The sequence below is a fragment of the Galleria mellonella genome, unplaced genomic scaffold, assembly GCF_026898425.1.
Source record: "Galleria mellonella isolate WM207_F2 unplaced genomic scaffold, CSIRO_AGI_GalMel_v1 utg184, whole genome shotgun sequence".
Lineage (NCBI taxonomy): Eukaryota > Metazoa > Arthropoda > Insecta > Lepidoptera > Pyralidae > Galleria > Galleria mellonella.
This window is the reverse complement of record NW_026442025.1, coordinates 5,540,546-5,567,036: the sequence shown is the minus strand read 5'-3', so window position 1 is coordinate 5,567,036 and position 26,491 is coordinate 5,540,546. Positions and strand designations below refer to the sequence as shown.

Sequence of the window (26,491 nt, the reverse complement as noted above, 5' to 3'; positions counted from 1 at the left end):
AAATTTGTGGTATTGCAAAAATGTTTCTAGGAAAAAAAATCTGAGACCCTATTAATAAATTCTGCTACAAAAAACCTCTTAAAAATTCTATCACTGATAGGAATTAGCAGCAAAATTTAAAAATAGGGGCTAGTTTAATAGTAGGCTCATATTAGTAGTCAAATGAATAAAATTAGTAGTCGAATTATTTCAAAATAATTTGAATAATCCGAATGATTTACTCAACCGAATAATTAGTAGTCGAATTAGTAAAGTCGCGCATCACTACTCGGCAGGCAACCTTCTTGTGTGCACAATCTATCTAATGTATTTTATCATATATATACAATAGTAACAAATGCAATAAATGTTACCATCAGGAGAGTCAGATACAGCGCATTCTCTGACGCGGTTCTGTTGCGAGCGCAAGTAGCGAGTGGGCTGCGCGCCGCCTCCGCTTCCGAATGATTCCCGGAGCTCTTGTTGTACGACAGCTTGGAGTGAAGCTATATGAGGCTCTATCGCCGCACCAATCCATCTAGTACAACATTAAAAATAAAGATAATATTTATATTGAAACCAATAGAAATAACGAAAAACCCAACTGTTAAATTCAGTTTGTGACAACTTATGACCACTAATATTTATTTCATATTGTCATTATGTGACCAATATGTGTATATACTAGTAAATTCATAATTAAGATGAGACTTCATGTATTAAAAACTATTAAACAATAGCCTAGCTATTAGATCGAAGATCGGAACATACACATACATATATACACCTATTATTGTCCTACTTTCTTTGTTAGTCAATTATTAAACGAAATGAATATAATACGCTGATATTATTAAGATCTTTGACAGAGGTTATTATTAATTTCAATTGTATTTACTAGTTGCAAAATGATATATGTCAATATAATTTAAATATGACAATATGGAAAATTTTAGGCTTTTATCAAGTTAAAAATTTACAGCTGCATAAATATTATTTAGTAAAGAAAATAAATTCTCAACATATGTTTTATAGTATAACATGATTGCAACACTTCTTGCGTTTAATTCTTTTTTATACATATTATAAAAGCGAAAGTTTGGGAAATTTATTACTCATGCTTAAATTATTGGATGAATTTGAATCAAATTTAATACGTAGATAGTTCATATCCAAGATTAAGGTATAGCGCGAGCAAAACTGCAGACAAAAAATATCTATATGGATTTTATGACAATAAGGTAAATAGATAAAGGGGTTTCTTTACGTTCTTTATACCAAAGGTAAAGCGCGCGTAATGCCCTTGGTAGTGCAGACGTCCATAGGCTATTGTAGCCGCTTATCATCAGGTGGGTCGTATGCTTGTTTGCCACCTCAGTGGTTTACCACTGAGGTGGTAAATTTTAAAAAATAAATCAAAAAAGAAATATAATAGTAAAAAATAGAATAAAGTCTAAAACCAAATTTTTGCCACTGAATTGTTAATGTTAATTCTCTTATGCTAAAATTCGCAATTTGAAATAAAGTGATAAAAACACTGAAAGTGCAATGCGTTTGTTGTGCGTTTTTATATTTTTTTATGAATAAAATTATTAAAATTAATACAACTCACCTGTGCATCTCAATGACTAGTGCTTTCATTTCATCCCTAACGCTTTTATCTCTGTCTGCTAGAAGTATGGGTATCTTTTTAACCATGGGCTTTATAGCAATTACTTTATTACCAAACTGCTTCAGTGAAGTGTTCAGTGCAGCAATACATGCAGCTACTACTTTGGGATTTTTTTGTTCCATGCCTTTTAGTAATTCCTCTTCTACAATTTCGTGTTTTTCTATTTCTATGTACATTAGTGTCACCTTTAATAATAAAATATGTATTGAGTTGAGAAACAGTTAAACAAATGGGTACAAAGTGTTTTAACTTGTAACCGTTTGCTAGCTAGCTAACGTGCTATTTCTAGGACATTTTCAAATTGCGTGTACATTACTCTTGAGTACTTTAGCTTATCTAAAATTGTAGATCTCTCCGATTTTACAATAGAAATATAATAAACTAGGGGTAGTTTTGTGCATCCATTAACCTTACTAATATTATAAATGTAAAACACATTTTGTTTGTTTATTTGTATGTTACGTCTTGGTAACTTAACAATTATCATGAAACTTGGTATATATAATAGAGTAAAACCACCTTCATTGATACCATCAAATGCCCTCAGTATTTGATGGCCTCATTATAGAACATACGGAAATTGATTATTGTGTATATATTATTGATTACTGCAACCTACATATGTTAACAATATAAAGTCTAGGACAATTGTAATGTAACAAATCTCAAACAATAATATTGCGTCATTTTATACAAATTCAACTGAATTGTATATTACTTTTTAAAAATACTATAAATGTGAGTGTTGGATGTTTGTTTCTTCGGCATGTTTAAATAGTTAAATAGATTTTAATAAGTTTTAGTAGATGCAGTACTGGACTTCGGAAGGGGGTACGGTCGGGCGGCGAAACGTAAGAAAATTGCTAGAAGATTAACAAAGAACCTAATCAAATTCGGCTTTTGAATGAACAACCTGTATATTGGATAAGCTAATTTTTTTTTATCCTTCAGAGAATTTATAGGGTACCATCAAAAACTTACTAAAGTTGGCCCTGAGAAGTTATATAGACCATATACTAAATTAAAGCATATAACATTTTATATACCAATTTAGAGGGGCAAAGATGTGGAACACATCTAATATCATAAATATATTAAATAAATCCACTTACCTGTAAGGCCAAATCCTTTGTTTTTGTTTTAGGTGCGGCAATACATTTAGCCACAATACCAGACATGACCTCACCAGTAGTCTTTCCAGCATGGCCACAGTTCTCCACAAACACCAGTGCCGCCTCAAGACCTGATATGTATTTTTGTTTATAAAATATAATTATATAAGCATAAACATCGTCATGAACTAGTGGTCATACTCGCTCACGACATAAAGGTCCAACCCCAATAGCAACTAGTTTAAGTATAATTAAAACTGAAAAAACTTGTATGTAACCCTGTTACATAGTAATGTGATATTTAGAGAAACAACAATAATAACAATATACTATAAAGACTCAGTATTCTGTTCCATAATAAAATAATAAATAAAAAAAATAGCTAAATAATATTAACATAAATAAATATAATATCCTATTGGTGAAATAAACAACATCAGAATTTAGAGCATAAATCTAATAACACGACAAAATATATTGGTAATTTTCCCCTTCACATGTGCAAATACTACCTTACACACACCACACAGAAGTATATACACACATGTAAGAAGTATGTATTAATTTGTAGAAGTTCTTGTATTAAAAAAGTAATGCCTAAATCAGATTACCAAGTAGGTACCACCAAGTCAACTGATGTCATTACAGTGTAATTTGTTTAACAAAAAATTCTAATCAAATATCCCTTGTTACATAGGTATATTATAACATCAATTGCATTTCATTGAATTCTTTTTTGCAAAAGTGCCTGTAATTTTATTCTTTCCAGTAACTAGGAATAATTTCAGAATATTAATTATTTTTCTGAGTTTATCCATTACAAACAAATAATTAATAATTATATATATATATATATATATATATATATATATATATATATATATATATATATATATATATATATATATATATATATATAAATGCATAAATAGATAAATAATGCTTCACTTTTACTGTATAAGAACCATAAATGTAGCATTTTTTAAAACTTAAATAAGTCAATTTGATAAAAAAAAAAAGTACAATTTACTATTGATGAATCACTGAGCAGATGTATAATAATAAATTGAACAATATAAAATATATAGTTATAGCTAAAAAAACAACTACTGAGTAATGGCGACCAACCAGACAATTCAATTGACTGTAACATTTAATTAAGTACTGTCTTGTTCAAACAATTTATGATGTTTGTTACTACAGATAGAACAAATAGCATTTATATGTATACAACTGTAATGTATATCTATATGCACTTCAATTTCAAAAAAGATTTATTTGCATATTTATTTGTTTTGACTTCAATGACCATCTACAGTACTGATAATAATGCATATGTGCATAATGCAAACCAAGATTATTTTGGATCAACAAAAAAATGATAGGCTTCTTAAAAAATGTTACAGATTAAATAAATAATTACCCCTTATTCATAAAATTTTCTACAGACCTGTTTTAATTATTACACTTGTTGTTCTTTTACACTAAATTGGGAATTTAGTGTAAAAGAAAGGGACAAAACAGTTCAATAGCTAAAATAGGTTTATGAGAGGTTTGACATTTTTATAAATAAGGGAGTTTGTCTTTTATTAGTTACATTATCTACTGCCAGTGCCATTTTTATTTGATTATCTTAAAATGTGTGATGATCACAATAATAAAGTTTATGTGTAATGAAGAAAAACATAATTTGAATATAATACAAATTTCTTTTTCACTTTTTAGTTTTATTATATATCTGTTTTTAGTCACTCTTGTGCAGGAATAGTTTTCCAAAACATCTGTTATGTTTTTATCTCAATATTTAATATTCTTGCTATCAACTATAGACAATAATACTAAAATTAACATAAAAAATTCTCACCTTTCTCTTGAGCAACAGCATTGCTATCTGTGACAAATTTTTTTATCAATCCCAAGTACTTGTTCCATTCTGGAGACTTTTCATCATCAATTTGGTTAAATAACTTAATTGCTTCCTCATAGCCTGTTACTCTAGCTTTCCATAATTTATGCACACATTTCTCTTCTGTAGGCAACTTTTTATATTCGTTTTCATCCTCCATTTTGTTATCTTTTTAATTGCTGTGTTCAATTCTATTATAATCTACAACAAAATTTTATATTATTATACCAAATGGCAAAGAAGGTTATCTGATGAAAAATGGTAAGTGTTACCTATAAATATGAATAGTATTATAGACATCACAGAATATACTGCAACCTCACATGTTATCATTTTTAAGGACAAAAATTTTATAAATGTATTTTTATAATTTATAGAAGATCAATCTAAAAGTGCATACATATCTGTCATGTCCGTCTCCCATTAGGATAGACAGAAACAATGGAATACAAAATGCTTCGATTCAAACAAGCCTCTTTTTCATCAGATAACAAGAATTTTCCAAAACAGTTTATAAATATCAGTATTATAAGGTAATAAAGATAAAAAAAAAATTGAATTCTGAGCATCTTACTTATTGAAATCAGTGGAAAATGAAATTTTAGTATTACGATATTTGTAAATGTCAAAATCATTGATTATATTTTATAATCATGTAAATATAAGAACTTATTATACCCCAAAGAATAATTCAACAAATTGAACACAACTCATAAACTCTAAGATTCTGTAACAAACTCTAAAAATCATAATAAGTATTAATAAAATCAATTTATAATTGGTGAATATATTGCATAACATACACATAAAATATACTTGAGAGCCTATAACTTGCTGAAGTCACTTAAAGATAAATAGAGAGAATAATATGGTGTAGTTAAATCAATTAAGAAGAAATATTATCTAAATATGTAATTACTACAAACATAACATCCATTCACAGTTGTTTGCTTTAAAAGGATGCCAGTTAGCCCTGAATGTAAATTACACACTCATTATGCTGAAATGGCCTTATTCCTACCTGCTACTCCCTTACGAGGTCAAGGAAATAAATTGCAATTGGTAAAAATATAAAATGTCAAGATAAATCCATTGTATGACTGCTCTTGTCTTTAAACATAAGTGAATATTAAATACCTACACTAATAGTATGCTAATATATATTTAACTTGTAAATAATACAACCTCTGTGAGCGCTTTCTTCAAATCGTAGGCGTATGTTTTTAATCGCTACGAAACGGGATGTGTAAAGGCGTTTTGTGAAATGGTGATTCAACGGCGCCTCCTTTCGAATGATAATGGCTACCTGATCAATATAGCGGAACAAATACTTAATTGCGAGCCGGTTCATTTATAGCCATGCCCATTATAAGGTAAGATGTGAAACTAGATCGCATCTGCAGCGGCTACGAGCGCTCGGCAACGGTCACTTTCTAGTTCAACAAACAAAATTCAATCAAATGTCATGATTCTTACCGTTAAATCCTTTTCTCAATGTATTTATTTCATAAAGCTATTACTTATCGAATATTGATATTGTGAACAGAATAACACTCACATTATCAGGATATAGATTCTTAATTTACCGATAAAAAGAAATGTCTTTTTCTTTTTTCCGTCGTCGTTTTTTTTAAGTTTGTGTAAAATGAAAATGGACGGTGACTGATTGAAATGTTTTGTTGCCATGCTTAATATTATTTCAAAAACAAAGATTGATATATATTAATAAAACTGCAAAATATAATCTCAGTTACATTTTTCTTTGATTGTTTTTATTAAGATTTATAGTCTCAAAAATAACGTCGTCTTTTATCTCATTTAGTAACAGGCAAAGCTACTACGTGAAGTTTTTTTATTGAAGATTTCTTATAGGTATCTCGTTTACACTAAAGACATTGCATGAGTATAGAAAATCTTATTCATACGAAAGTATCCCAGTTTATGGTACAATGATATTCGGCAGCAACTGTGCGAAAAGAATCACTTTTACTCAGCCGTAGATTAGGATATACGATCTATTCTTAATCTACTGTCTACTCGATTATTTTACTTTCTATGGTTAATCGCTACTAAATACTAATACTACAACGGCTCACTAAATACTTTTTAACGCTACATTTAAATAATTTGAATTTATAGTATAATAAATTAAGTATTGAACTATATAAAAAGACTGCAAGCACGATTCTTAATCTATGTGCAAAGGTGGTAAATTTTGACAGTATGACATTTTTCATTGACATGACAGTAAAGACACTTGACAAGTACTTAAACAGCAAATACCTACGTATCTACCTCTACTAGGCGTTCACAAAACAACAGCGAAACGAAAACAAAGCAAGCAAATCAAATCGTTTTGAAAACGGCAGTGAATGAGACGTGTCGCGTTGTCGTCGTGAGCGTGATACTGTGCGTTCGCTGTTATTATACAGCGGCTTGTTTTGTTGTTGCTTAATAAAAAGGAATAATAGTCTTAAATCTCTATAATTTGCCAATATTTTTGTGTCTACAAGATTCCTTTGAATTGTTGGCTAACTAGCATGAATATTTTCGTAACACAGACTAAACCAACATAAGTGGTTTGTTTCTATTAAGTGTGCACGAAATTTTATAATCTGGACGAAGATAATTTCAACAGCTGTTTGGGCATAGTATGCTTCATAATGTAAGTACCTACATTATTTTTCTTTTTTTTTAGAAAATAATTTTTGTCTGTTTTTAAACACAGACAAGACTACTTACTAGCTATCTGTAAACATTATCTAAGGTCTGCCTACAGGTATATCGTCAGTAGCCTAGCCAATAGATCAATCGCTTGATATTACCTACTTGCATTGCTGTGGCTAGGTACATTACATATACCTACTTAGCTTAGTACTTGCTTCGGCAGTACATATACTACTACCTACTTAGCTGAGAACCAGCTTTTCTATGTAATATGCTAATGAATCAACTAGTCATAATCAGACAATCGGTAGTTATTGCTGTTATATATCTTTGGTAGTTTAGTTGTGACTGTGAAATATCCTCTGCTTAATTACTGAATAGTAAACAAAGGTTGAAAATAGGTTTTAGTCTCTGTAATTTCAAGCTATTACAAAGATGGTTATTTGACAAAGTATTGGTGGGTACCTACTTAGATAAGTAGATACCTCTATTTGGTTACACATTTGTGGTATTATATTTAATAGCTACCTACCTAACAGTTTTTTACTACTTATCTTCTTATCGAAAAATGTGTGTTGGGTATGTAGGTACTTAAATATAAAATTTAAATAAATTATAGCTTTTAGTAACTATTAAAATGGATTCAGACACTATCTTCTATAGAGTTACTTACTTTTAGTAAATCTTGTGATTGCTAACCTGTTAGTACACTTGTAATCTTTATTTTACAGTTATTGTTTTTTTACAAATTTCAGTTTCATTTTTCAAGATTAATCATGAAAAATCACTGAATAAAAATTTTCAGAACAGACATCTAAACAAAATTATAAAATAAATAAATGAGACGTTTTTATAATTGTGTGTTATTTTGGTTAATTGAGATATTTTTTATGCAATTTCTTAGTGGTTGACTAATTATCAGTTTATGTGTTTAACATATCCTTTGTTATTAAAAACAGTATTTTGTCACATTTTTAAATACAATTTGATTTGTATATAGTAATTATCTAAAAATTTGCAGTGGTCAGCATACTGGCATATTTACCTTATTTAAATGCCTGAGTTACTAGAGCTAAGATCAACTAAAACGTTTCGTCTTTACAAAAAACATCTACATGGGTTACTAATAAAGGAAAGACTAGTTATTATGTTATTTAGGAAGCTCACAGCATAAGCATATGATTTGGAATGGAACTACTTGGAAAAGAACATACAAATTATTACCTTGTCAAAAAGAAACTTTTTAATCATGAAGAAGAAAAAAAACTAAATACTCTGCTGACTTATGAAGTATGATACCAAATTTTGTTTACTTGGGCCATAAAATATGTCAGCAACAACAACATGAAACGAGTTTTATCATGTAAACGCCATTTAACAAGTTATCATCACTCATAACTCAAGTGTTATGAAAGCGTCTATGTCGTTGTGTGTCATTAATAGTATAGACTCACCCTCAGTGAATTTTATTGTATTCTTATCCATTCTACTTTCGCCGCCATTTTTATCAGAGATCTACAGAGATACAGCTGATCTACTCATGTTTGTACCGCCAAGCTTTGCTTGTTTGGCTGTATTTCAGGTTGAAGAGTACGGTATGTATATTCGTAAAGTTTCAGGGTATAAAGAAATAAATAATAATAATACCAGTTCTCAGCAATAGCACAATGTATTCTGTGATGTCGATAGCGCTGATCATTTCTGTAGACGAATTTATATTTTCCAAAATGTAGAAAGCTTAAAAAAATACATATTCAATATATTTTTAGTCAGTTTTTATTACATTATACGAGTAGTTTTACTAGCAACTCACTGACTTACCTTTATATAGTTTTAAAAACATCATAATTATACTCGGTCGTGTAGCGTATAAAAACTGATCAGTCACTTATATCTCTCTTAACATCATTGTTTCTATAATAGCTAGGCAGATAAGTAGCTGTTATTGCTCAATTAATCGTTCGCTATTTGCCTTTTCTAATTAGTTTTTGATTAGATAGCATCGGTAGTTTCCATCGGCTTCCGCAACTAGCTTTTAGTTTTTACCGAGCTCTTGGCAATTCAATTAACTTTTTACACCTAGTCTAGATCTATCGAATTATCGTAAGGTCATTAATTATGGTAAACATTCGGTATCTATTTTACTGTGAGAAATTTTCTTTGGTTATAATCAAACTAATAATTATTAATTCAATTTAATTGAACGAGTTCACATACGATACTTAGTAGGTTATTTCATTTGTCAGAGATAAAATTATATTCCGTGACTAAGACTTTTTACCTTTTGTAACACTTTCACACATTTAGTCAAATATAAGCTTATTATAAAAATAACTGTATGTCATATGTATAATTTACCTATTTATATACTTTTACAGCATATGTCAGTCTAGATCGGTCATATTGAGCGGAAAGTGAGTTTATTTCGGACCTTTTATTCTTCTAATTGTTACAGAAAATAGAACCAATCATGACTGTATCATTATATATTATTCAGTTTAAATAATGATATAGTCTTTTCAGGTTTTAACATAGGTTTAGTGAGCATGATTATCGCATTTTAAATATATGAATGGGATAACGAGATGATAATCTGTTTATGAATTTATTACGTAACTATAAAATTATCTGCATGAAAATTGCCATAGAATATAATTACCTACATAAATAGGACTTTATTCGCGACTTCGCCAGCGTAAAATATGTTGATTGACTAAAATAAAGGACTTTTTATTTATAGGCGACTGCTTATGCCCTTCTCCATTCTTAATACTACATAATATATCAGATTTAATGAGGTTTGATCGAGTTATTAAGGTAAGTTATTAAGGTAAATCAGCAATATATAATAATCAATATAACATTAATTAGTAGTTTAATACAATAATTTAGTAACGATGCGAATTCTCTGGCAAAATTTTAATTTTATTTTTATAGGAAATTATTTTAATTCGGTCATAATGATAATGAATCTATCGTATAGTTCACAAATGAGAGGGCCAGATATTTAATATATTTAAAAAATGAGACAAAATATTTTTTAACCTTTTCTTTAAATTAAAAAATTAAGGATTAATGTTTTTTTTTCGTAGTAATTTATAACATGTAAAATATATATATATATATATATATATATATATATATATATATATATATATATATATATATATATATACTTCAGCCCACGTAAAAACTAACACCATCCTTTTTGATTTTCACTTTATTATACATTTCTTCGTGTATGAATATTATTTTAACTAATACTACTATTAATATCTTTGTGTCTTACCATATTTGTACCTAGTTGATATAATGCAGTCGTTAACCACAATATCAGCTTAGTTTCGTGATTATTTAAATGCAGTAAGTATATTACTTATTTATCATGTGGCAATAACATATATGTGGCATAATAAAAATACAATTGGTAGACATCAGCAGGCAGTTTCTGCATGTCTTTCTTTGAATTATATCTCTAAGACTAATTAACAAACACAAAATATAAGTCGCATAATTTTCGGTTTAGTGTTGTACGCACTAAAGGTTCAGTATACTTCGTACTTACGCGACAGGTAGGATTGAAAGATAACCATGTAAGTCGAATTCGCGTAAATCGCGTAAAATAAAGTGAGCTAGTGAGCTATATCGCGGGATACGTTCGAATATGCATTGGACATTAGCTTAATAATAGTGCGAAGAAAGTGTCGAGACTTGTGTGGCGTTGAAACGATTGAATCGTCGAGATTTGAAAGTCGCGTAACTCTGGGTTCGCATAAGTCAGATATTACTTTATTCGGTTTTCATTTGGTAGCAATTTTGTTATATCAGAATATGAAAAAATGTTTGGTAATATATACCTGCAATCTAAACAGTTTACGTTTATAGTAGAAAAGCTATGTATAAGCTGTTTAAATACATTATAAAATAAATATGGTAATAAACGATCAAGAACGTCATCTTTTTTTTGTGACTTTGTCACATTCTTGTTTTGTATTATTTGCTCAACTAAACGTTGCAAATGTGGTATTATCTATGTCGCAAGGTTAGTCATTGATACTTGATTATGCAATGATCAACACAACAAGTGATGCCTGCACACTTACAAAATTACATAAACTTCTTTATGAATGTTTGTACATATAAAATTTATTAATTGCATGTATTGTCTATTATTTCCGTGACTTGAGCGAAAAGGTTTTTCCCTAAGTTTAATTGTAATTAGAGTTATTAAGTCATAATTACAAGAAAAAAATCAGCGTGTGCTCGGTCACGTAGGTACTGTGGAGTGCAGATAATACCAGTGCGCTTACAGTTGAGACGCACGCCGTTCCTTTTCGCCATGTCGTGTGAATCATTCGACTTGCACAGACCACTGCCCTGCTTGTTTTACTGCGATTGCATGCACTGTATAACTGTATACAATCATAAAAACGTGTTTTACTTGCACTATATAACTGACAGTTACAAAAACAAATGATTCTTAATGATGCATGATTTATAAATCGTTTGTTTCTAGCTATATAAAAAGATAATTATCCTTTTCTGCATTTTTAACTACCTATTTCTGTCATATCTTAGTTTTTGGTAATGAAATAAAAATAATTGAATCTTTTTAGAGCGCCATTTATTTAAATCTATGATGAAAATTAAAATTTCAATTTGATATAAATGTGAATTCATTATTCTAAAGACCAATATAACAATTATTATAAATTTAGTAGATTCCATAAAACAGTAATTTCGCAAAATTGTCAAATTAAAATATTAGGTTACGAGATACGTTTAGAGAAGTGGCACCTTAGAATCGACCCCAATGAATGTTAACGTAAGTATAAATAATATTTTTGTGAAATCGGCATTCGTAAATATAACGTCAGGGTTATATAAACTTTAATTCGAAATTAATTTTACCATCATGTCTGTACTTGGAAGATATTTAAGAAAAAAATATGATAGGTTTTAAAAAGAACAATAGAAGCGAAAACAATAATTTTATATAGAAAATTTGTTTGTCTCTTTGTTCCGGCATCACGTAAAAACTATTGTACTAAATTAGATGCGGTTCAGCTCTTTTCTTGGAGATCTAACTTAAATTCTGGTATATGTTTTATCTAATCCACCATTTATAAATATTCTATTTTATTGGTTTTTCTACTTTTGGGATCAATCAATATTTTAACAATAAAAATTAATCTTACATATAAAATTAGTAATTAGTCACCCTGAATGGGTAAGTCCTTAAAAAGGTTCATAAATGACGAAGTTATCGCTTAAAATTAACATAAACATAGTCCAATTCTAAATAAATTCCTCTTTGGAAAATGGTTGCTGAATGTTGTAAATTTTTATTACTTAAAAATAGTCTTCTTTTCTTATCGTCAAATCAAGAAGTATTAAACTGTTGCCTACTAAGGTTAAAGGTATTTTAATAAGCAAAAACTATGTTACATTAGTTAATCAGTCCACAGAATTAATATTCTACGCATTAGGTAAATTCAACCTGTCTTATTTGAACAGATGTAGTATATAAACGGTAACTATGACCTGCTTAGAACACATATGGGACCACAGACAACGTCGTGTACCTTCATTTAATATATATGAGTACTAGCAATCTGGACCGACTTCGCCTATGTTACTTGATGATAATGTAGATTGTTATAGGTAAAATAATTTTTAAAATTGATGTAGTAGTTTTAGAGATTATTCATTACAAACAAACAATCAAATCTTTTTATAATATTGTCTAAATTAGGAGTATAGATGTCACTGCTTGTTGTGAATGAGATGTTACAAAAGCTTCTAATAGTAAACCCCTTCTTCAATTTCGAAAATATCCCTAACAATATAAATGTGAAAGTGAGATTGTTTGTTTGTAATGTGATATATGAATATATGTATTACAGGTTACTATGTATTTATCCTGGTGAAGTAACATATCTTGCTCACGTGAACATAGTGGGTAATAGCTAGTCGTCTGTAAAGTTGTCTTCTATGTGTTTCTACTTTTGTGTAGGGTATACTTTGGATCGATAATAAGTCTAAGTCAATTACTCTTTTGACCTAAAAATAGACACGGAAATTACTTGTATTTGCGACATCTATTGGAATCAATATCTTTGCACGGGATGACGGGAGCATTAGTAATGAGATTTAGGTATTGTATACAACATGTGAGTCTGCATTAGTAAGGTTTCCACGCGGTCTGATTTAATTATTGCTGCCCACATGAAATGTGCAAGCTTTTATAAATATTATCTACTTAAAGAAAAGATTCAATTCTCAAGGATTTTCGGAACTGGTGACATCTAATCAAATGGACCTGACATATCGATACATAGATATAAAATATAATTTTCTAATATATTAGAAAAAATTTAAACCTCGATACTCGATCCACGATCCATTCGACAAATCAATAAATTTCGAATCGGTATTCTTAAATGTGGATTTAGATTAACCGAGTGGACTCTCCTTTTTGCTCTACATCAGAACATTTTCTTGTGTTAAGTTGAAACTTCCTTCCGAAAAAAGATTCCCGAAGGGATATATATATATATTTTTTTAATTCTTGTAATACTGTTCTGGAGTAGATACTGGAATTAGAAATTAATAAATAGCCTATTTAGCGTGAGTTCGTCTATTGATGCTTATTTATTGCATTACTTTTTATAGTTTTACATTTTCACTAATATATATATATATATATATATATATATATATATATATATATATATATATATATATATATATATATATATATATATATATATATATATATATATATATATATATATATATATATATACACACACACACCCAGTGGTTGACTGGTAGAGAACACCGTTAAGTCCGCCAAATGTACATAGAATTTTACTGTGCATTAATGTTTAAATAAATAAATATATAAGTACACATAGATTGTGCAACTGCACAGGGTTACAAACATTGATGCTGACCCGGATGCTGCTATATTAGTATGCGTCGACTATTTATTAATCAGGTTGTTTACTAAGATATCAGTGAACTACACAGAAAATACCTCATCGCGCCGCACTAAACTGTAGAAACTATAAAAATAGCCCAATGAATTGAGACTGTTTTGTATCATCGGTTATTATTAAAATTTCAATAATTTATATATATTTTTATAGGTATAAATTACTAACAGTCAATCAATCTATTTATCACATTCTCGGGTTTCTAATTTTTGAAACTTTAAACGTAGATTATTTTTATGGCTTATACATTCACAAGAATGTTTTCAGGTGAGTAAATGATGGTAAATATCTAATTTATTTTTAAAACTATTATTTGTTTACACGTTTTTTTTGACCAAATCAATTATTATTTTTATTGAACAATTAATAGCCCCGGCACACGTTATTTTGCTTCTTACCGCTACTTACCACTTACCATTTTTATTAGGATATATTTTCCATACTAATAATATAAAGAGAAAAAAAAAATTATCGTTTGTAGTAGATAAACTCAAAAACTACCAATTCTAAAAAATCATTCACCTATAGAAAGCTACATTACCAAGCGAGTAACATAGGCTACAAATCATTTTCAAAAAAATATCTGCACGTACAAAATAAATATAGTCCTCACTCCTGAAATCGTTTGATTGGGGGCCACAAATAATCTAATATTTTTCCGCGCCAATGATATCATGGACGTGTACGGCATTTCGAGTGTTCAATCGTGCACGGAAATTTAAAAACGTCTCCACACAATTGCCATATATTTTGCTCTCCTATTCTGTCTTTTCATTTAAGAGTTTCCTCTTGTCGGTGCAACTAATTCATGCATCTTCTTCCAACCAGTTCTATCCCAGGCCATATCCTTGATCTCCCTATACGACATGACACCTAGTGTTTCTCCTATAAGTCTTACTAATTTTTGTATCGTGATTAGAAAATTCTATTGTACCGTGTTATACTACAGTAAATTATAAAAAGCTTATATTTTCGTGTACTATATAAAATTGACAAAACAAAAACATTGCGTACTAAAGGTATTCCGCAATCCGGTAAAATGACTACAATAACCAATAGAAAGTTCCATGGTTTCCATAAATTACCCACTAAGGTCATTATAATGATGTATATAATTTTTATAATTTTGTTCAAACGAGATGTAAACGGTATGATGTGAAAGTAGGGAAAGAGGATGCTGCGACATACAAACATAGAGTCCGCATGCGTCATTTCAAACAATATTCATTGCAAATTGTGACCGAATTTTGTTTAATCAAATATGCGCATGCGATAATGTCTGACTGTTTATATCACAAATTCACGTCCCACTGCTGAGCATGAGTGTCCTTCGAAATAAAAAAAAAAAAAAAAAAACATTAGCTTGTTATTAACTCGCTCACTGGCCATAAAAAATGTAACTATGTCTATCCATTGTTTAGAAAGAACCAACTTTTCGTTTGATTCAGTGGTATTTATTTATTAAGATTCTAAATATTTATGTATAGGTTAATATTAATTAAATATTATTATTTCCTATAGTAAAAACAAAGCATTTGAAACAATGGAAGGTTAGTATCCATTATGTACATAATGGATACAGACAGACGAGTGTACCTAACTAGTGCCCATCTTATTAGTCATGTTGTAGCACAATGGCAAACCCCTAGATTGCGAGGTTGTTGCTCGCAAATTATTCCCTATTGTATTTCTCATAATGTGTAACTAGGTAATAGAACATTTTATGTTCGCCCTCATAAAGATCCATATTCATTTAAACGCTAGGTTGGCTAACGTAAAGAAGGGACTGTTCCAAATTCCATATTCCGTGTGTAGGATAGACTTTAATTTATTCAGGATTCATTAGTTAAATGGAAAAATATGGAATCGTTTGCCAACAAATTTTCATTTGCAATGTTCCTTTATTCTGAATATAATAGAATTAAAAATAATAAATTCTCTCTAATAATATATTCTCGGAAGGTCAGTCACCTTCCTTATTATATGCTTCAATATTTATTTATTATTTTTAATTCTTCGAGGAGGTAACACAACGTTTGGCGGGTCAGCCAGTCTTAATATATAAAAATCCCATGTCACCATGTTCATTCACAGTAATCTCAGAAAGTTCCAACTTGAGAGATTTTTTATTTCAATAGGAAATAATGGATATGGTAGGTTGCTGTAAGGGGCAAAATATCGTTTGCCAAAACAGCTAGTCTGTAAAATATATGTATATAAAATATATGTTGTTCATTAGTCCCGCTAAAATTCGATAAAGGCTCAAGCCTTTATTTTTTAAGCCGGTTTGATATTTTTTTGTTTTGTTCGTTATAATACAGGGGTGATTTAAAAGAAAAAAAATATTAGAAAAACTCTAAAGTTCAACTGAAAAATTGAGAAATTAATAAAAATAGTTTTTTTTTTTAAATGAGAATTACTACTTTGGACTAGTTTTAATTGACGGCATTGTAGGTGATACGAAGTTAACCGGGACATCTAGTTATAAGTTTTGTTGCCAATTACAGTCCCAATAAATGCGGCGCCTCAGTTTTTTGCTTTATCTTATGGGTCAACGATCACGGTATCCCGGGGTTCAATGACACGGTGATCTAAATATAGTTTGACCGAAATTCGTTAAGTATCGCAACAGTGGCTGCGGACCAGTGGGTGCCACTCCTTATTATAAATATTTAGATTTAGCCGTGCCCTTACGCAAGTTATGTACGGTCGCGTTGGTTACAAAAAAAGCTGACATCAAAGTGATAGATGCATCTCATTTAATCTAGGTAATATGGTAATAATTTTACAGCGTAACTCACGTGTGTTTTTTATAAGACTTAGAATGGCAAAAAAGCTGACGGCCTACCTGAACTGATTGCCGTCGTCTGTAGGTATAAATTGTACCATGGCTTTCATAGAATACACTGAGATGTCTATGGTATCTTACATGTGTGGTATCTTATATATCTTACATCCATTACCGTGGGCTATGGTATGCCTCCATATCCACCCTGTAATTTCAATACAATTTCCCACCCTTTAAACCAAGACAGAACCATAGAGTACAGCTGCATCACGGTAGAAACACGGGCGGACAGGACAGGACAGAGGTCTTCAAGCAGACATTTTTTGTACAGTCTCATTGGTGTTTTAATAAATGAGGTTTTCAGTAAATTTATGAAATGTATTAACTTCATTAAAGCCTCACTGGAGGAATAAAGGGGATACCACATACAATACGCACATAGTAACAGCTATGCTAAAACTACATTTTTTAGTCGGTCATATAAAATTGATTGCGTTGTGCTTCGAAGGGCACGCACGCAAAGCACCGTCCGATAAGGCGTCTCATCAAAGACCCATGTTCCTTTCGTATATAACGAAGATGGAGTAGAAACTCATGACACCAGAGAGCGTCGTCCTTACGTGAATATATAACAATAGTGGGTTGAAAAAATAAACACGCATCCATACACATGACACGTAAAAGAAAATAGTAAATACCTATTCAAAGTACAAGTATAGCTCAGATGTTTATTGCACGAAGAGTTTCTGTCATGATTCACTGACCGCATCATGCGGCTGCACTTTCATGTCATTGACTTATTACGACATAGCTTTTATTTTAGGCATAGTCATTTCACTCAAAGGTATAATAATAATAATATTTATATTAATGTTATTTTCACATACTCTAGTGATTTTATTAGCAATTAGATAATTTGAATATGTGTTTTGTCAAAAGTAGTATAATTTTTATTAAACTACTGCTATGAAAGTCAAACACATATTAGGTAGACACCTGATAATAATCTAGTAGCTTCTATGTGCTTAATAATAAATACCCTGAAGTTTGATTTGTGATCACCATTATCACACAATTATTTACCAAACACCCATAACAATATCAGAAGATATTTTAAGGTGAATAGTTATGAAGATATTAATTCGTTTTCATTTGTACTTAATCAATGAACTCGTTGTAATATGGGGGGGGGGGGGTAAGAAAGGAGTCTAGTGGATTTATTGCGATATAGTCAATTCGACTCCACGCGATCCCCTTTGGAAACCAACTGATCTAATTTCATCCTCATTTATCATCCTTCACTGGTACTTTGCTAGTGTATACTAATAGCGCAGGCTAGGTTTACTTCCATTATTATCTATAAAAAAAATATAAGGAGCTTCTTAAGACAGTGCCTCGGTGAACGTATAATAATATGTCCCAAGAAGGCCAGGGTTTTTCCTGACACATAACAGTTAAACATTTTATGGTTAAGTGAGTTGGATAAGAATGTATAAAAAATAAAAATTTTAATTATATTCTTAAATGTAGCAAATTGCATTCTAACGATGTCAAGTACATCGGCATTTTACTTTCATAAATCTAAAACAACAAAGAGAATACTTTCCTAACCTACATAGATTATTATTATCAGGAGATTGCTTAAATTGGTTCGCTTGCCTAGAATGTTTTAATATAGAGAAAAAAGTCATTAAGAAATAAAATAACCTGAATACATTTATGGTATTATTATTTTTACTGCATGCATTAGGAGATGTTTGAGATATGTGAACCATTGACATTAATAGTTTTTGATATACCTTTTATAGCTCAATTCGGGCATTTTAAGTCTTTAGATATACTACTATATTATGTAGATTAGTATTCTAAAACGTATTTTATACAACCATCATAGTCAATTGTCTCATCGTTGACTTTCCACCGTTTATTCTATGATAGATCAGTAATGTTATCTTAACATTATTTACTAGCACAAATATGGCTCTAAATAACATAAATATTATTATTGATTAATTTCTGGTTAATGTTTTGAATTATTACATGATTGCCAAATAAAAGTATGTTTTGTAGTGTTCATGTAGTAGGTATGTACGTTTATTTGTTCCTGGTGGAATCTGTTCATATTTTTATAAGTTATGGTTAACATTTTTTTTTATACAACTTAGAATGGCAAACAAGCTGACGGTCCACCTGATGGAAAGTGATAACCGTCCCCTATAGACATGAGCAGTACCATGAACATAATAAAGTATACTGTTACGCCCATGATACCCCCCATGCGTTGCCATTCCTGAGGACTCAGGTATTATTCCTCTGTACCTAGTAAATTCACGCCATATCCCACCCTTCAAACCGAAACACAGCCATACAAACACACTTACTTCAAGGTTGAAACACGAATAGGTAAAAACATGAACTATTTTGGATGTGTAGTGTGTCGTTCATCATCCCGAATGATATTAACTATATTTAAATAACTTCCCTATTAGGTAGGACAGTCATGTTTTTAATTTGCAAAGTAAACCTGTAAGGCTGTACACCTTAACCAATAAGGTCGCAATAAATTAATTATAAAAGAAAAAGCGTAGCCAAGATAGTGTAACACAAAGAGAAATCTACTTAGTTGTAAATTATTAAAGACTAAGTGATAAGTTATTATTTTATCCTTGTCAGCGGTGTCGTTCAACTCGTTGCGTTTACTGGCTTCCCCTATCTGCCGAGGCGATGGCCATGACATGACTGCCGCATGTCCGCAGCCATAAATCGTATCCGTTTTTATTTGCATCTTCAAAGAAATCTATATACATAATACTAGCGATCCGCTCCTGTTTTACATGATTTTTATGGAAATAAAGTAGGTACACCACCCCTTGTTACTTGCTAATAATGTGGCTTTCTGTAGGTGAGAGAATTTTTAAAATCAGTTGTTTTTATTTATTCTTTTTAAGTTTATTTATTACAAATTAAAAATCAATCTTTTATCTTTATAGTATAAGTTTAGATATTAAAAATGCAACTGTCTGCACATAGAAAATATTAAAAAAAATATCAGTCATAATTTATAACAATATTCTTTTATTTTTTTGTCTATTTGTATATATGTTAATGCTGGCATCACGCAAAATCGACTTCACTAAACTAAATGCACTTTTTATATCGTGATCCTGAAGTTTTAACATGAAATCTTGTATATTTTTTTTTTCTTGATACACAATTTAGAAGTCTATTTCATTAGTTTTCCTATTTCCAAAATCCATGCATACGAAGTTGTACAGACAAAAGCTAATGTTATTTTTATTCTACAAATAATGCATGCCTTTTTCCCATTAAGAAGAAGAAATAATGGAATGCCAAATATTCCGATTCGAACATCTTTCGTCTCCTCCACATTCATCAATTTGGAGGTTACGAATACCTTTGCTTTTATTCTATATGCCATTTATTCAGTTAATATACTTCCGTTAGCGTTGGCTCTACCAATATATGTACTTATTTTTGTTCTTCGTTGTATTTTGTTAAGAGAGGGACTGGTTGAAAACCAGCGATGTGCAGTTGTACACCTTGGACTGGAACATTCACAGCATTAGGTAAGCTAGTTCCTTTTGCCTAATATGAGATACTTCTTATATATAACATTACTGTATTTTTCTGGCAATAAATATTTTCTATTCTATTATTCTTTTTTTATACCACGAAGGTAAAACATGCAGTTCGCCTGATGGTAAAGTCTAATCACGCGCGTCATGTGCACGTTGCCGACCTTGAAGAAACCTTAATATACCAATTTTGAAGAACCCCATAATGTAATCTCTGAGAACTGTCTTCATTTATAAATAGTTCTAATCGAAACTCATGATCTAAACATCTTTATTAATCCTTATTTAAGAATGTTTGCATCTGTTTTATAAAACGTACGGATAAATCTAACATTTACTTCAAACATGCATTTTAAAGGCACAAATAAAAATAGAATTGTTTGTGAATTAAACAATATTTTTAATGATTTTTTTATTAATTCAAACAAGCAATGCCCATTGTTAACCAACAACACAAAAGGAAGTATTGCCAATGCGTAAAGGTTCCGTTTGGTCGCGCTTGGCATAAGATTAAGAAACACAATTTGATTACACTTCCTGTCATGGACGATACCTATAAATACGCTAATATGGCGAGGCGGAAGATGGGCGGCCTCGAGATCCGACCATTTAAGTCGGAGTTGCTCCTTGGTGACGTTGATTCGATGTACAGATAATAGTATTTGATTTATTAAAAATAACAAAAAATAAATATGCTCACGATTATAATTTCTGATGGAGTAGCCTGAGGCATTTGTCGATCAATTAGTAATATAAGAAGAATAATAAAAATGTAAACAAAATATTGAACGTTGCGAACATTCCACATTTTGCCGAATACATATAGTTGTACATGGCGAGAATCGCTTGTATTAATTTGGTTTGTTATCGATGTTGCTATCATCGGAGATTTTGTGGGGAATTTAATTGGACATCAATTTTTAATTTAATAAATAACGGAAATATTAGACTTTAGGGAAAATAGTCGGATGTCGAAACGTATATATCTATATCTGGCAACGAAATAATAATGATTTAAACCGTTTCTTTCTGTTTAAGGCATCATTTCATTTCCTGTATGGATATAAAACGTTGGTTTATTATAATTAGGTTTTAATAAAGCACCCGGAACGTGAATGTTTCGGTTATCTTGTCACGGAAATCGGTGGAATGAACTCTTCCGTCAAATGGGTTGCTAAAACAGGTCGTTTGAAGTGGAACGTGCGTGTTTTGGAGCCTTGCCTATGCAAGCTCAATAATAAATTTTCAATTGGTCTTAAAAAGAATACTGACTTTATAATACAACTTATTAAGAACAGAAACAGCCCTGTATAAAATTACTGAAAATATATATTATTATATATTACATAGTTGTGTGTAGGTTTTGAGTATTTTTATTTTAATATTTCAGTCGACAATTTGAAAGGAAGGTGAGATACGTACTGTATTATCAGTGTAGAACTGGGGACTGATAAATGTACAAATATCTCCATACGTAAATATTAGGCATTCAACAGGGCTTTTCATCTATTGTACGAGCAAAAAGCGTTTTTGAGTATGCATTCTCATTTTCTTTCATTACTTGAGTGCTGAACCTCTCTTATGCACTTGGTATTCTTCAATCTATTTTTTTTCTGCTACTGACAAGTGAATTATTGCTTGTATGATATATGTGAAAATTTGGTATACTATACATTTATTTATTCCTCCAATCACGTAAATGACTTCAGATGAAATTGATACTTGAATAAATCAAGCCCCGCATTCATACGATACTTTTTTACGTGAGAAATTCTATAAGTGGCAATCTAGTAGTTATGCGAGATTTTCTGTAGCGTTCCCATTCTTTCTATTATTATCTAGCTTTCACTCGATACATCCGCTCTGTTGGGTTGGCGCCCCCTACCGCCTGGCGCCCTGGGCCGATGCCCGAGTTTCCCTCCTGTTCCTGGCACTGTTCTGTACTATTAAATACGGTTATGTACAACCTAGATTATATTACTGTCCATGAATTATAGTATTCTATAAAAGCCAGGCATCAATCTCTCTAGCAGTAGTGTAATTTCGCATTTGGACGAACAATGAGTAATTGTCAAACATATTTTTTTATTGTACGTATAACATTTGCCAGATGTTCAATCGAAATGTAAATATTAGGTCTTCAAGTCTTGAATTAGGAAATTATATTTTAAAATATTACAAACTAAGGGAACTCAGTGGTCGGGAGATGGGCAGCAGCGTCCCTCTTAAAACATCACGAAAGCTGGTTGTCAACTCACCTGCCAAGCGTGGCAACTACTGGAACCCAACTAGAGGAAGACCTATGTTTAGCTGTGGACAATTAACGGCCGATATGATATTTCAAAATATAAGATTTGCGCCTACACCAAATGTACTGGTATTTGAAATAAACTGCTGTATGATAATACGAGTATCAGTCGTTCAGTTCCAGCTTTGTATCTGTTATATTCATCATACAAAATAATTATTGCGTGAAAAACAACTATTTCTTCTTTTAACAAATGAATAACATGCATATATTACTTACAATTAAGAAAACATATCTTTGTGAATTCAACATGTTATACAAGACCTACTCATACTTGAGGAGTTAAAATGATAATACGTAATTTAAAGCGTTAAATTATTTAAATCACATATTACAATGATAGAACGTAACTCTGTATGGGGTTGTTTTTATTTGAGAATTCATTGCGGGGGTCTCTGTGAGTATATCTGTTTGTACATCATGTGGAGATAATAAAGGTTACATTACAGATATAAAATATAAACCCCCACGGTGGTGAACGGTGATGGTTGGAATATAATACTTAAACAATTTTTATTAATTACTAGCTTTTACCCGCGACTTCGTTCGCGTGAACGTGTTTACTAACTGAGTTAAAAAGCATCCTTTATACTTCTCCATCCTATATACTACGTGTATACCAAATTTCATACTGATTTGTTTTGCCGTTAAGGCGCTGTAAGATAAACTCACTCTCATTTATAATATTAGTAAGATCTAGCTACATCACGCTGCTTTGCTCGCTTGAGTTTACAGTAATATTATTTAAAGTACCTTTTGTTAATCTAGGACATGGTCTATCTGTGTAACAAATTATATTTACATTCATTTAAATGTAAAGCTTGATTGGGCAACAGACACACATCTTTACAAATTGTCACGTTTATAATTATATTTATAGGAATATTAATAGAAGATTTGTATATGTATATATGTGTATATATACCCTACCCTAAATAAACTTATAAATAGGCTTTTTCACTGTTAACTTTATGTGATGTAAATCATTTTGTACCTTATAATTCATTTTATGGGACCATAAACAGATCTACTCCAACAGTTTCTCTGTGTTTCATAAAACCAATAAAACACATCTTTGTTTTCTATGGTTCTGTATATAATAGATATTTCTTTTATATGTATATTTTACAATAGTATGGTCTTAAACCGTGTTATATATTAGGGAGGAGTCAAGTCTCCATAAATGACGTGCAATGTTCATAAGATGTATTATGAAAGTGCATACAGTGATAGGGGCATATACGATTTTTGGAACTCGGTCCTATCTACCTACTCCATAAAGTACTTAGCGTTAAGATAGAAATATTATTACTATTATTAGTACTGTATCAGTCCCATATTAAGTATTTATATTTTCGATCGAACACACGCAATAAGAGGTTTTAAACCATAACATATAAATAAGATCTGCATTAATAGAATTGTAACTAGGTCACTCACATACCTTTGGCAAACAGCTTGCAATGTTGATGTTCTCAATGTGTGTGGTTTAATTTGTACATACGATGCATCATTGTGGTTAACGAACTAGTTAAATCAAGCCTCAAATGAGATTACCAGCTATATTATGGAATCTGCTACACGGGACTTTAATATAAAGTATCATATATTCAGTATACTATTAACACTCAAAAACTGAGGGAATAAAACTTTTCCGCATATCTATGCAAGACTTTTACGGTAGAGTACGGAAGAGGTACCTACCTCTCTTCTACTCGTTTAGAAATTTAGCGATATTCGCAGTGAAATTATAGTATACAGACAAAGAGATTTAACACTATAGTCCTCAGTGTGGAATGACGTCAATAAGGAATGACAATATATAAGGGATACCATGGGCGGAAAAGCATATTTACTGGTTGTGGTAGTGAAAGTGTGGGTATTGTTTTTTATACCACGAGAGTGACAAACAAGCATACAGTCCATCTGATGGTAAACAGTTACTGTAGCGTATGGAAGTCTGCAATACTGGGGGTATCACGTGTGCGTTGCTGATCCTGAACGAAATTTAATATACCCTTTTTGAAAAACCTTACAGCACTAAAACATACAGTAGTCTCTAGAGAAAGGGGCAGGCAGTTTATTCCATTGCCTGAGTGTTCGCAGGAAAAAATTCCTTCGAAACCACACTGTAGGTGACCATTTAGGTTCAAGCCTGTGAGCGTGAATTCCCTGTCGATGGCTGATGATGATAAAAAGTTGCTGTGGGCATCATTTCAAACAATTCCTCAGTGTTATTTCAGTTCTTAGAATAACTATTTCTTTTTAATATCAAGTCGCAACTTTAGTTTCAAAGATAGAACCACGAGATTAAAATTTAGTTCAATGCATAGTTGAGCGATGCAGTGATGAATCGTTGCGGATATAAAAGCGGAATTATAATAATTTCTTCAAATAATTAATTACACGTTACGTACGTTTTTACGTAATTTCCTACCTACAGTGCATTGTAAGTGGGAATTTATATACATTTAATTAGCTGAGTGATATAAGTAATGATTCTTAAATATTTTGCTTTTTATAAGTATTAAAATTAATTGTTGTGGTTGTCGAAACAAGTCCAGTTATTTTGATTTAAAAAACAAATTATTGAACCGATATCAAGAAAATTTTTATGGGACTAATCTATGTTGTATGTACTATGTACTATCAGATAAAAATGCTTTATGTACTATCAGATAAAAAAAATCTAAATCGATTTATAAATGATGAAGTTTTAATGTAACAAACATAAAAAAATGCAATCGAATTGAGAACCTCTTTTTTTGAAGTTGGTTTAAAAAATATAAGAAATATTAATCAGTTAGAGTATAGACAGCCTTCAGCTTTTAGACACGTCGTAGTAGCATTATGGGTATATTGAATAGATAGAGAATAGAAACACTAAAAAAGTAAATGAAAAAACTTTTAACACAATAAACAACAAGGGCAACAGTGACCGCGACGCCTCTGGCGGTAGTACCAAAAGATTCTCCTCGAGGACTAAATAGAGTCGAAGCCCTGTCATGTCACAACCAATCGTGCGCATAATCCGTACCTGGCGACTTATAATAGCCACTTTACATAAATCATATTATAATTTATTTCCTGTAAATGCTTAGCTGTGATTTTATTACGGGATATATATATTATTATATTATTTTTTATAGTTCGCCGTAGGATTCTGGCATAAAATGAATCATCTCTTCCTCTCCTTTGGATGTACTGGCAAACCTCCCTTTATGGCAGAGACTTATGCTCTAAGTAGTGGTTGATGTGATGATGATGGGTAATAGAAACTTTATCTTAGTTTTAATAATATTTTGAACTATAAATAATATTTCTTCTGTTGATGGACAGTGTGTATTTTAGTTTTATTTATGTGAATCCCCAATAAGAGTAAAAATAAAACATTAAAATTACGTAAGTAAGGCTCAATAAGGAGTAATTAAAACATTACAGCATGTGCTGCAAATTATAAAT

General features: G+C 30.8%; 2 protein-coding genes across 4 annotated transcripts in view; one reads left to right on the top strand and one right to left on the bottom strand.

Moving 5' to 3' along the window:
• Positions 1-6,345, bottom strand: part of LOC113512128 (protein mini spindles) — a 31,553-nt gene extending 25,208 nt beyond the window's left edge. Inside the window, exons 1-5 of one of the 3 annotated variants that reach the window (XM_052893735.1) lie at positions 6,228-6,345; positions 4,628-4,870; positions 2,764-2,894; positions 1,592-1,836; positions 354-517 (exon numbers count right to left, since the gene is read on the bottom strand). In XM_052893735.1, coding sequence (XP_052749695.1) covers positions 354-517; positions 1,592-1,836; positions 2,764-2,894; positions 4,628-4,829 — 742 coding nt within the window. In that variant the 5' untranslated portion in view covers positions 4,830-4,870; positions 6,228-6,345. Of the gene's footprint in view, positions 1-353; positions 518-1,591; positions 1,837-2,763; positions 2,895-4,627; positions 4,871-5,854; positions 6,066-6,145 lie in introns of those variants that run through there. The other 2 variants (XM_052893734.1, XM_052893736.1) reach the window with 2 other exon arrangements.
• Positions 6,346-6,991: 646 nt separating this feature from the next.
• The window catches only part of LOC113512139 (E3 ubiquitin-protein ligase goliath), a 69,483-nt gene continuing 49,983 nt past the window's right edge, over positions 6,992-26,491 (top strand). Inside the window, exon 1 of the mRNA XM_026895938.3 lies at positions 6,992-7,334. The gene's annotated coding sequence lies outside the window, so the exon portion shown is untranslated. The remainder of the gene's footprint in view (positions 7,335-26,491) is intronic.